Genomic DNA, 12,573 nt, shown 5'->3' with positions numbered 1-12,573 from the left:
CAAAGAACTCCAAATTCCAAGGTATTCTGTTTTTTAGTTCCCCCAGTTCCTAATTTGTCTAACTATGCACTGGCAATGAATTCTGGCCTTTCACACGACCCAGTCAATTAATCTTAATTGTATGTGTTTGGCAAAATGGTCCCCAGCAGAGGTTTCTCATTACATACACCCATTACTAGGATACCCACAGGTGCTGACATACAAAGAACTTTTATTCCCAGCTGTTCCTCAGTTAATTTAACTCTTCTCCTGAAGGTTGAAACAGAGTAAAAACTATGCTATATTAGGACATGTGCTGATTAAAAACACCAATTAATGAACATGTAGCAAGTCACCACTAGTATTCCAAAGTAGGGGTTCTTTATAATTCTATTGTTAACTAGATGAGATCAGTGCTTCTTTTAAAATAATTTTTGTGTGCTAAGTGTCTTTGTCCTGATAAATCTAACAAATTAATTCAAATTACAAGAAATATTTAAAATTACACTTATATTTGCCTAACATGTATGAAGACCTTGGGTTCAATTCTCAACACTGATGAGGGGCAAGGGTGACACTGCTCGTCATTTTCTACCCAATGGAAATAAATGGCACAGAGGAAAGACAGCCAAGGAGCCAGCTGAACTGCCTTTTAGTCAGACTTTAGACTGTCATTAGCATTAATACATGCAGGGCTTTGGGAACATGACCATACTGGCATCACTGGTGGAGTATAGAGAGTCTAGAGGACTGTTATGGAGACTGTCATTTAATGGTGGTAACACTGAAAATTTTTAGTATCATAAGAATTGGTAAACATTTGGCAAAAGGGACAGAAGAAAATACTTTCAGCCTTTACCAAATAGTTTCTGCTGTTAAGTACCCCACTACTGTAGCACAAAAGCAGCCAGAGACAGGAAAAAGCCGAGAGTGATTGTGCACCCAAGGACTCAAAAACCAGATAGAGGTAGGCATGCTGGCCTATAGTAACCCCACTACTTGGGAGGCTGAGAAGTGGACTAATAGTTTGAAGATAGTCTAGATTACAAAGAATGCTCAATGTTACTCGAGGTGAACAAAGGACAAAACAAACAGAAAACAGGTACAGCCACATGTCATAGCCACTAGCCCACACATAGGGAGCCTCTGCTACACAGCCTATGTGGGTAGTAGGTTAATGTGATCCAGATTGTGTAACAGCACTACAGTGCTGGCACCAAGACGAGACTGCCTCATGACACATTTTCCAGATGTGTGTCTGCCAATCCAGACACGATGCAGAGCAGCGGTAGCTGACCCATTTCCCATAGCAGTTCCCTGAAAACTCAGCAACTTCATAAGTGAACCAACTAAGTAACTTCATGAAAAACCCTGTTTACGTACTTAGCTGTTTAACCGACTTAGCCTAGCAGTACTGGGCAGGTACTGTTATCCGAGTTATGACTTAGCTCCTTAATCTGTTATTAATAAACCCAGAAAGATCATGGACAAAACAAAGCCGACAGCTACATGTATAATCTTCAACACACGCAGAGTCCACGGTTCAAGTGCAGCACCACTAAAACAACAGCAAGCACCCATAAGCTGGCTGTCTTCCCATGCTTTCCTGGCTCCTCTGCTCCCTCCTCTGGGGGTCTCTCTATGAAGGCTACATGGGCCTCCAACTCGGAGGGCTGGAACTGTAGGTGTGTACTACCATATACTATTATTCTGAGTATCTTGAAGCCATCTACTATCCTGCTGATTGTCCCTATTTCTGCCCTGTCAGCAAATGCTGTTGTTTCTCACAATCTCTTGTCCTAACCCTAATACACTATTCCTGAAATCAAATTTCCCCAAAATATCATACCTTATCACTTGTTACCTTCAAAGCTGAGTCTGAAGTGCATCCAATCTAAGCTCTAATACATTTGTTTTGGAAGACCTCCTTTCCCCAAGCCAACAGATCTTATGTCTTACAAGATCTTAACTCACATGTTCTGGCTCACACAAGGTGTTCACTAATTGAAAATTGTGAAAACACAATTTTCTATGCCTCACTACAAGTCAGTTGCCCCTCATATACTCTATCCATCTAACCTTACTTCAAGGTTCAACTTGGGCATCAGCTTCTCCACAAGGGCTTTTAAATGTATTTACATGGATAGCTTCCATAACTAGTTCTGTACTGAACACAGCAGCAGCTTAATATTACTTAGCACTTTTCTTTCTATAATTGTTTCTAGCAAATAATGCTACATGAACTGTATCTGCCAATGCCCAATACAATGACAGAATTAAAGTAGGTTTAAATTATGATTAAAGTTAAAGAAAAGTTATTATAGGATGAGGAGGAAATCAAATCCAAACTTAGACTTTTTGCTGTTACTTCTGAATTTTGCTCACAAAGTCTCCAGTACCAAAATTAATGGCTGTTTCTTAATTTGTTTTCTGAACACAAAATATTGCAGTTGGTCAGTATCTGAACTTAGCCGATACAAAACCAACCAACCAACCAACCAACCAACCAACCAACCAACCAACCAACCAACCATATGCTTTAAAAATGTGAATGAACTCATACGAGGCCAATTATGCCTATGTATACATACGACCGTGCTCCCCTTCCCTCCTGTCTTCTTAAGACAGGAGGCCTTAAACCTGAAATTTTCCATCCTGTCTTCTCAATTGCTTCTCTCTAGTACTGCAAGTTAGATCCAAAGAATTCTTATTACAGAGTCTATATTTGTTCAGTGTCTATGGTGTTGTGCCTTTGCCAAGGAGGCCGGAAAACAACTTTGGGTATCAACCTCATGAACATTATCAACCTCCTGTGAGTCTAAGTCTCTCATTGCTTGGTAACTCATCAGTTAGGCTAGATTGGCTGGCCATGCACACACATACACACAAATACACATAAATATAAATAAATCTTTCAAAAACACACTTTAAAGATGGGGGTTAGGGGAGGCCTATACTACATAGCACAGGATAGACAAATGTTAAGCAAATGCTTCCTGTAATTATATTTAAGGTTGCAGTGAGAAGTATGAAAAGACAGATAGTGTGAAACAGTTCAGCCTTTGATTTCTTTATGAGCACAATACTTAATTAATTAAAAAAATGTTAAGAGTCACTGAGACAATCTCAATTTTGGAAAACTACATTCAGATGTTCGCATCACCAAATGCTGTCTCATCTCTGCATGATCTGGACACTGTCTAGGTCCACATCTCAAAACAAGGATGACCAACACTCTGTCACTATTCACATACTACACGCCACCAGACAATCTCCCCAAATACAAGTCATCTCAAATTTTAATGTTACAGGGTCTACTCTTCCCACTAGGATACCACTAATGAAACATCCCAAGATAAAAAGTATATAAATGTAAAACAAAACAAAAAACAAAACAAACCAAGGGAGTCAGCAGGAAGGAAGGTAAAGATTAATGGGAGTCAGGATGGAAGGATGAGCTTCTGGAGTCAGTCAATCCAGTGAAGCACCTTAAATGTCAACAACACAGTGCACAAGCTTCTCAGAACCGGGAGGTAAGAACTGAGCCCTAATTTAACCACTTCACTTCGAAGAACTATTGACCCAAACACTGGTCTAGGATTCAAATAAAGAGAAGCTGGCTTTATAACACTGTATTATAACAGATATTTATTGAAAACAGAGTAGGAGAGAAAATATGGAGCATTATTTTCTTTGTAATTTCTTTGTGTGTGCCTATGTATGTGCACATATGTGCACAGCATGGACTATATGTGGAGGTCAGAAGACAACATTTAGAAGTTGGTTCTCTCCTTCCATCACATGAGATCCAAAGCCCATGATGAAGGTGATGAAGGCCTCTTTGATAAGAATGGTACCATGAGACAACAGAGTAGTCATGCAGAGTGACTTGCAAGCACAAACCTCTATGACAAGAACACACTGAGCTTGCTCTTAAACCTTAACGACAAGGTAGCTGAAGAGCAGTGAGCATTAAGCTGTGCAAGATAGAAAAACAGACACTGGCCACAGCAAATAGAATTAATGCTTCTAGATTTAACCTGAGAAAAATAGAAAATTATTGGAGGGTTGTGGCCAGAGAATGGCCTGACCTAAGCACTGAAGGGATTTTCTGGCTACTTCAGGAGAGTAAAATGCAGAGACCATCAGTGAGACTACACACAACAAGAAAGGCCTGAAGAAGACACAGGCCAACAATGCAAAGGCAGTGAGTGCACGCGCAGAAGCCGTCAAGGCCCTTGTGAGGCCTCAGGTCACCAAGCCCAAGATGCCAAAGAGCCCCAGCGGCAAACTCAGCCGCCTGGCTTTCATCGCTCACCCCAAGCTTGGGAAGCAGATTTGAAGCTACCTGGCCAAGGGTCGTGGCCTCTGCCAACCAAAGCCCAAGATTCAAACCAAGGCAGAGGCCAAAGCTCCAGCTAAGGCCCAGGCCAAAGCTCCAGTCCAGCTCCTAAAGGTGCCCAGGCCCCTGTGAAGGCCCCATAGAAAAGGCTCCTGCCAGTATGAAGACAGATGGACTGCCGTGACACACCTACCCACACACTATTTGCAGATGACCAGTGTCCTAGGCTGTTTTTACAAATAAACTCGAGGCAAGGGAAAAAAAAAAAAAAAAAGACTGGACCATTTTAGTAACATTATATATACACCCCATGGTATCCAGTTTGACCAGTTAATTATTAGTAAAATATATTCATGAAGCTTAGAGTCCTGCACTTGTGTGTTACGGAGGCAAAAGCACAAAGTGTTAAGTCCCATACTCCTTGGATTATTCCTTCACCTATTTATTAATTTCCCAAGTCCAGTAAAGTTAGAACTGTCAGGAAAAAAAGCTATTTTCATATCTGACGATTCCACAATAGACTATCCCGTGTAAACACTTATAAGCAACACTTGTACATTCTTAATTATCCATTTTAGAAACCCAACTATACCTATAAAAATTTCATATCCAATCTAAAGAAGTTAAGCATATAGTTAAATACATTTATATTTTGTAGCATGAAGGATGAACGGTGGCTTTCACTCTAGAAGAAGGGAAATAAGCCATGCAACCACTGTACTGACTGACACACCACGCCTACAGCAAAACTGCACAGTTGGCTAATGGACTCACCTCCTGAATGGCCTCTTCACTGGGAAGCATGGAACATAAACATGTGATATAGGCTTGCTGAAAACACGACACCTGGGCAAGTTCTTTAGACTCTGCACACAGTTTTGATAAAGCAGTGGCTTGGGGGATGCAGTTAGATTTCAATAAGTGTTTGATTCTCATCTGTAGAAAGGAAGGTCCTTCTTGTGCAATCAATTTGTTAACTAGAAAAAAAGAAAAATGCAATAGCATGACAATATACCACACGCCAAAGTAGTGATGACATTTTCATCTTTCTGCTTTTGCCTTTTTTTCCTCTGAGACTGGTGGATCTCAGGCTGGCTGCGAGGTCACTATACAATAGCTCACTATGATTCTCCTACCTCTAATTCGCTTGTTGTTACTAAATCCTGAGTTGCTATAAATGAGTGTTTATTCTAGTCTCAAGATTCCTCTAACAGAGAGAGGCAAGAGGAAAATAAAGCTAACAATTTTCATGTTAATTAGTTTTATTCTAAACACCAAACTTTTTACTGAAACTGTCAATATTTCAAAATTATATGATCATCTCCTCTCTCACTTTCTGATAAGTCCAGTAAAGAACAGTTAAGAATAGTGAAATCAACTATAAGTGTAAATAAATTCAAGAAAATGAAACAAGTGACCTACAACAATATTAACTACCACAAAGTGGATGCGTATAAGGTACTAAGTTTTATGCTAAATGTTCTCATATATCTCATTTATTTTTCACACCACCACCAAGGCAAGTAATGTCCACAGATTAAAGTTAGAAAAATTAATATTTAGAGAAGTTAGGTCACTTGCCAAGGATTCCAAAGCCAGTGGTGCTGTTTCCTCTAAACCAGGCATTTCTCAAAGTGTGTTCCAGCGACCAAAAGACCTGAGAGATAGTCCTAGAAAAAAAAAGGATTCCTTGGTCAAATCTCTGAACAGTCCTGCAATGAATAAAACTGTTCACGTGTCTTTAGCCCAGCGTTTCCCAAGCTGATTTGACCAGAGAACCCTTTTATGAATATTAGTCCCTTGTGAAATATACACTCCTGGTTTAGTACACACTTTGGAAAATGCTGCTCTGAGCACTAACATACAGTGCTCAGCCAAGCCCTCAACTTTGCAAAGCCACTCAACAAGTCTGTGACATTATATAGCCTTACCTAATAATGCAGTATTCAAGCAAAGTTAACCTAAGACTGCTTTAGGTGGTTAGTCTAAGGCACTACTTCTCAGACTTGAAAACGCTTTATAAGAACCCAGGAGACTTATTTAAATGCAGACTCTGACTCAGTAAGTCTAAAGATGGAACTTTACATTTTTGGGGGTGGGGGTGGGGCACAGCACCTCCCTGTGTATCGCTGGGAAGCCTGGAATGCTCTGTGTAGACCAATCTCGGCCTTGAACTCAAAAGACCCACTTGCCTTTGTTGAGATTAAATAAAGTGACTGCCAACATTTCCTAGAACTTTAAGTTTTTTCTATCAAACCCCTCCTTCATTGTAATCCCCCTGGTTTTAAAATTATCTTTTTAAAAAATAAGATAACTCATTGTCTGTGTATATGCAATGTGTATACACATATGCAGCTAAAATTATGGCCTAAGCCAGGCATGGTGGTATATGCCTGTAATCCTAGAATGAGCCTGCAAAAGATTCTTTTATATATGCATGCATGTATTCGTATTCAGATTTGTGTGCTTAAATGTGTAGCATGTGAGTATCTGTAAGTTACAGAGCAGTGCCACCACGTGTGCTGAGAATCAAACCTAGGTCCTCTTGAAAGCAACAAGTGAGTGCTCTTAACCACAGAGCCATCTCTCCAGACTGCAAGATTCATTAAAAGGAAGGAAAGAAAGAAAATATCCCTTTTATTTTGACATCAGTATTTTAGTTTCCCTCCCAGAGAAACAATTCTTTTCATCTTTTTCTGTACCCTTACATAAATGATCCCTTTCTTGACCAACCAAGTACATGATATAATAGTTCATTCTACCACCAATCTCTTAGAGTTGCCTTATTATTTATCGCTATCAACCAAATCTCACTGTTTAGATGTATTATATAATTTACCTCAATGATTCCCTACTGATCCATTTACAAGTTGTTTCCAATCTTAGCAGTCACCAATAATGATGCAATACACAAGCCTGTGCATGGGTAATTTTACCAATGAGCATGTAAGAAAACAAAACCAAACAAAACAAACAAAGCCCCAGAAGTGGGACTACTAGGTTAAAGGCTTTGTTCAATAATTCTGGCCCATATTGCCAAGTTGTTCTCCAGAAGTTGTACCTACTTTTAACTACTTTCAGTTCCAACTCTGGAGACTTAGATTTAGCAGGCAGAGCTTGGGTCTTAGTATTATATGCTTTTGGTTTTAAATTGTATAAAATGGAGCCAAAGTCAAAAGTCATGAAGGAAAAACATCACATTTACCTTAGCTGATAATTATTTAAATCCATAAAATAATTCATTATTATAGCTCCCCTATCAATAGTAATTTATTCTTTTGTTTTCAGTAATGTTATCATTCTTCTATGCTACTGCTCTCCTCAGAGAACCACAGAGTTACTTGCCCCTGGCCTTGTGGTTCTTTAAACCTCTTCCCGTTATTGCCTGACTCTCTTCTGCCTATTATCAGACTCTGCTCTACCTGTTACACGGCTATGAGCAGCTTATGAACCTCACAAGAGACAATACACTAGAAAGCAGAAATGTTACCATTAAGCCCCTAGTCCTGCTAAATTTGCATAGTACTTTTCATTTCTTACCACACTAAGATTTCTCTGTACATGTAGAATAAAGGGTTATAATGTAAGACTATAGATTTCTAAATTGCCATCTGATGATTCAACCTTACTCTGATGCAAATTCCCTGACCACTCTGAAGTCAAAACTTTTCATCTATAAAATGTTAATAAAACTTATTCACCTTACAGAATCATACATGAAATGGGAGCGATACAAATAAAAAACAGAATAAAAACAAGCATGTAATAAATGTTCATTATTACTGCCTATTATTTATCTCTGATATCGTCTGTGCTCTTCTACCACCAATCTGTGATACAATGTTTGGACTTCTGTATTCTCTATGGAACCGTGGACTTAGTGATGTAAGGGTTATCAACCTTCAGTCAAATACTTTTAAAGTCTGGCAAAACACCAATGCACAGAAAAAAATTCAATAAAAATAAGTAAACCATTAAACAATAATAAATGTTTTATTTATTTTATTAAATAATAATAGAGAGGTTATTTCAAGAGCTAGAGAGATGCTCACTGGATAAAAACATTTGCTCTGCAGACATGAGTTTGATCCCAGGACTCACACAAAAGGAGGTAGTAACTCCACTGCTGAAGCTCGGAGACTGGCAGCTCTACAGAGCTCTGCTGGCCAAGCAGCACTGATGAGCTTGTAGCTCAAATAAGGCAGTGAGGTTAATCTACCTGCGACCGCCTTCGAGAGCTGAGATTCAAGTGTGTGCTACCACGACTGGCTTCTTTCCCTTTCTTAAAAAGTATCTATATTTCTTAGATACTTATTTCTTATTTACTTGTCAATACATTTATTTGTTGAAAGGAAATCCAGGGACTAAAAAGGCAGCTCAACAAAGCATTTATCCTGCATATCCAGAGTACTGGTTCATGACTAGCACTGCAAAATAAAACGACAGTTCTGTGAACCCACGTGCTTCAATACTTAAAGCTGTCCTCTGCTGTGGCATACACATACACAAATAGCTTAGCAGTAGAACACTTGCCAATTATAAGGTGATCCCCAGCCACAGGTGTTGGGAAGAATAAATAGGCATTGATTGGCAGTATGATACTCTATCTTATCTGTACTTTATCACCTGAAAATATCACATTTAAAGTTTAATTTAAAAAGAGTTCTTAGGGATAGAGATGGCTCAACAGTTAAGAGCACATGTTGCTCTTTCAGAGGACCAAAGTCGGATTCCCAGAATTCACATCAGATGGTTCTGCTGTAACTCTAGCTCCATGTGAATTCAATGACTCTAGTCTCCTTAGGCACTGTACTTACATGCATATACCCACACAGACACATCCATATATATGTAATTAAACAATTAAACCTTTAAAAAACAAAATAAAAGGAGCTCTCAGCTAGGCAATATGCTCTATAGTTGTATCCTGAACACTTGGGAGATTGATAAAACTTCTCAAGTCCTTAGGCTGGAAAGATGACCCGATGGCTGAGAACACTTGCTGCTCTTGCAGAGGACCCAGGTTCAGTTCCCAGCACCTCCAGGGCAGCATGGCAGCTCTTAGACATCTTTAACTCCAGTTCTAAGGGATCTGATCCTCTCTTCTGGCCTCAGCAGGCAACACCAACACACACACACACACACACACACACAGTCATACACATAAAAAATAAAAGGAATTCAAGGCATGCCTTGACTATATAGAGTTCAAGGCCAAATTGAACCACAAACTGCCTCCACACACATACAACCAAAGGGGGTGGTGGTGGTAGTGGGTCTCCAGAGACAGAAGACTCTTTCAGGATGTCTTTAGCAATCAACTCAGGCAGAGAGTCAACTGGCACTTACAGGCTTCAGTTGTAAACAATTTTATACACATTTTCCAAATTTACTAGCATTTGTATGCTGTGTGTAAAAATCTATGTGGAAATCAGAGAACTTGGTTTCTCCTTCTATCTTTATGGGTTCCAGGATTTAAAATATGGTCATTAGGCATTGGGTCATAGGTTATTAGGTGGCAAGCAAAAATGCTTAAAAGCCTTTTGAATGCAAAACAAAGCTTAATCCCAGAACTCTGGGGACAGAGGCAAGTGGGTGTCTGTGAGTTCAAGACCAGGATGGTTTACACTGGAAGTTCTAAGCCATCCAGGACTACATAGTAAGACCCTGTAAATTCTGCAAGATTATAATGAAAGAGGGCTGAAGAGACGGTTCAGCATTTTAAAGCACTAGTTGCTCTTGCAGAGAACACGGGTTAGATTCCCAGAACCTACATGTTGGTTCATAATCATTCAGAACTCTAGTTCCAGGGGGATGCAAAACCCTCTCCTGACTTTTGCAGACACCCCCACACACATACAATGCACGCACGCACAGGCAAAACATTCACACATATGAAAAAAAATCCAAGAGAGAGACTATAGCAGAGAATTCCTACTGCTAGGCTGAAGAAATGGTTTAGCAGTTACAAGCACAGCTGCTCTTCTAGAAGACCCAGGTTCAATCCCAGCACCCACATGGTGGCTTACAACTATCAGTAACTCAGTTCCACGGGGAATTCCCAACACCCTTTCTTCAAGCCTCTGTGTGCACACATACAAGTAAAAATGTTTATATGCTTAAAAACCTCTAAAAGGCAATTTCTTGCCACTTAGTGACAATGTAGCCATAGGAACACTGTGATGCAATGCATCACTCTGTGATGATGCTGATATAAACACCTACCATATCAATAAAAGTACACTACTAAAATTAGAAAACACATGATAAACATACCCCATAAGCTGAGTGGTGGTAGTTCATGCCTTTAAAATCCCAGCACACAGCAGGCAGAGGCAGGCAGATCCCTGTAAGTTCAAGGCCAGCTTGGCCAACAGAGTGAACTCCAGGGCTACACAGTGAATCTCTGTTTTAAAAACAAAACAAAAGCAAAGCATACCCTAGCAGTAAGCAGTGTATGACCTCTAAGAGCTCTTACTGATAAGAAACATGATTTGTTAGTCTCCACTTGCCTACATTTACCAAGGAAAATTATCTTTTCCAAACAAGTCGAAGGTCATGACCAATAAAAAAAAATCTAAACACCTGAGGGCTGACAAGACCACCTAGCAATGTGAGGTGAGATTCTCCACAGTGAAAAGGTGGACAGACCTTACCCCATAAAGCTGTCCTCTGAACACACAACAGATTATGGCAGGTGCACCCACCAAAAAATAATTTAAAAATTATATGAGAAACAAAACCAAAACCACAAAGCCTTGTGCTAAGCTTCTTACTATTAAAAAAAAAAAGCCCGAACAATATGAACATAGTAGTTACACTTACTAAAATGTTAGCTAGCTGGGATAGTGTTCTGAAATCTACTGTTTATCCTAGAACTGTAACAATTTAATCTTCATTTCAGGAACTTCATGTGAGCATTATCATTCAATGTGACAACTTAAAATAAAGCAAATACAAAGACATACTCACAACACTAAAGGTAAGAATTCTTGCAGAAGCCGGGCGGTGATGGCACACGCCTTTAATCCCAGCACTTGGGAGGCAGAGGCAGGTGGATTTCTGAGTTCAAGGCCAGCCTGGTCTACAGAGTGAGTTCCAGGACAGCCAGGGCTACACAGAGAAACCCTGTCTCGAAAAACAACAACAACAACAACAACAACAACAACAACAACAACAACAACAAAACAAAACAAAACAAAAAAAAAAAGAAGAAGAAGAAAAGAAAAGAAAAGAATTCTTACAGAAAAAAGCAAAATATCAAACATTTGTTTGAAACATCTTCTCACTGTAACAGGGGGTGGTCTTCAGTATGCTAACAGGCTGACCTGGAACTAAATCTCCTGTCCCCAGATCCTGCATGCTGGGATTCTAGTGTGAAAAACACACACACACACACACACACACACACACACACACACACACACACACACACGTAACTATTTTTTACTACTCAGAAAAACAAAACAAAACAAAACAAAAATCTCAGGTACAATATTTTAATCATTAACCAATTTCAAATCTCTTAGAACGCAATATGGCCAATGAAATGTTAAGACTTACCTTCCTCTGTCTCTACTGGCTGTTGCGACAGAATTTTAAGAAGAACAGGGTTTTTCCACACTCCTTCTTTTGTAACATGAACCAGTATCTGTAAATTATTATTCCCAAATTCTAACAATGCATCATGTGACTCCTAAAACAAAAGTAGCATATTTAGGAGAAAAGTTAATAAATAATAAAGCTTTGCCTTCTCAACTTAGTTAAAGATCAATAAGCTGAAAAAGACTTACTGTTAAGGTCTAGATAAAATATTAAGGCCTGGATGGAATGTTAAGGCCTAGGTAACCATTACCTATTTGTGCTGGTACTAGTACTACAAGGAAACGTTCTCCTATGCTGTTTCCACTGTTACTAAGAAACTTTCTCATGCCCAAGTTGATACATATTCCTTTATGTTTTGTGCCGTTGCAAGATAATCATGATAGAAGTCAGTAGAACTGTTTTGTCTAGTTACCCACAATGAGCTTGGACCTGAACTAATCACCCAGCAGCACTTCCTGACCTGTGTAGAAGCTTTTATGGTATTTACTTTTATAAGCTGCCCCTGACATGAACTCCAACAGAAGAAGAGACACCTGCACCAATACAAGAAACTATTTGGAATAAGACTTCCATTTTGAGTAAGGGTTGAGTAAAGTTTAAATTCCCATTGGCTCCTTGAGAACTTGTATCCTACTTGGCTGAAAGAG

At 39.4% G+C, this 12,573-nt stretch overlaps 1 protein-coding gene across 1 annotated transcript in view; it reads right to left on the bottom strand.

Annotated features, from left to right (window-relative positions):
- Positions 1-12,573, bottom strand: part of Rlf (RLF zinc finger) — a 61,113-nt gene that overhangs the window by 16,373 nt on the left and 32,167 nt on the right. Inside the window, exons 4-5 of the mRNA XM_034502525.2 lie at positions 11,885-12,017; positions 5,096-5,298 (exon numbers count right to left, since the gene is read on the bottom strand). Of these exons, the coding sequence (XP_034358416.1) occupies positions 5,096-5,298; positions 11,885-12,017 (336 nt within the window). The remainder of the gene's footprint in view (positions 1-5,095; positions 5,299-11,884; positions 12,018-12,573) is intronic.

The sequence above is a fragment of the Arvicanthis niloticus genome, chromosome 5 (genome assembly GCF_011762505.2).
Source record: "Arvicanthis niloticus isolate mArvNil1 chromosome 5, mArvNil1.pat.X, whole genome shotgun sequence".
Classification (NCBI taxonomy): domain Eukaryota; kingdom Metazoa; phylum Chordata; class Mammalia; order Rodentia; family Muridae; genus Arvicanthis; species Arvicanthis niloticus.
This window is presented reverse-complemented; position numbering and strand designations above follow the sequence as displayed.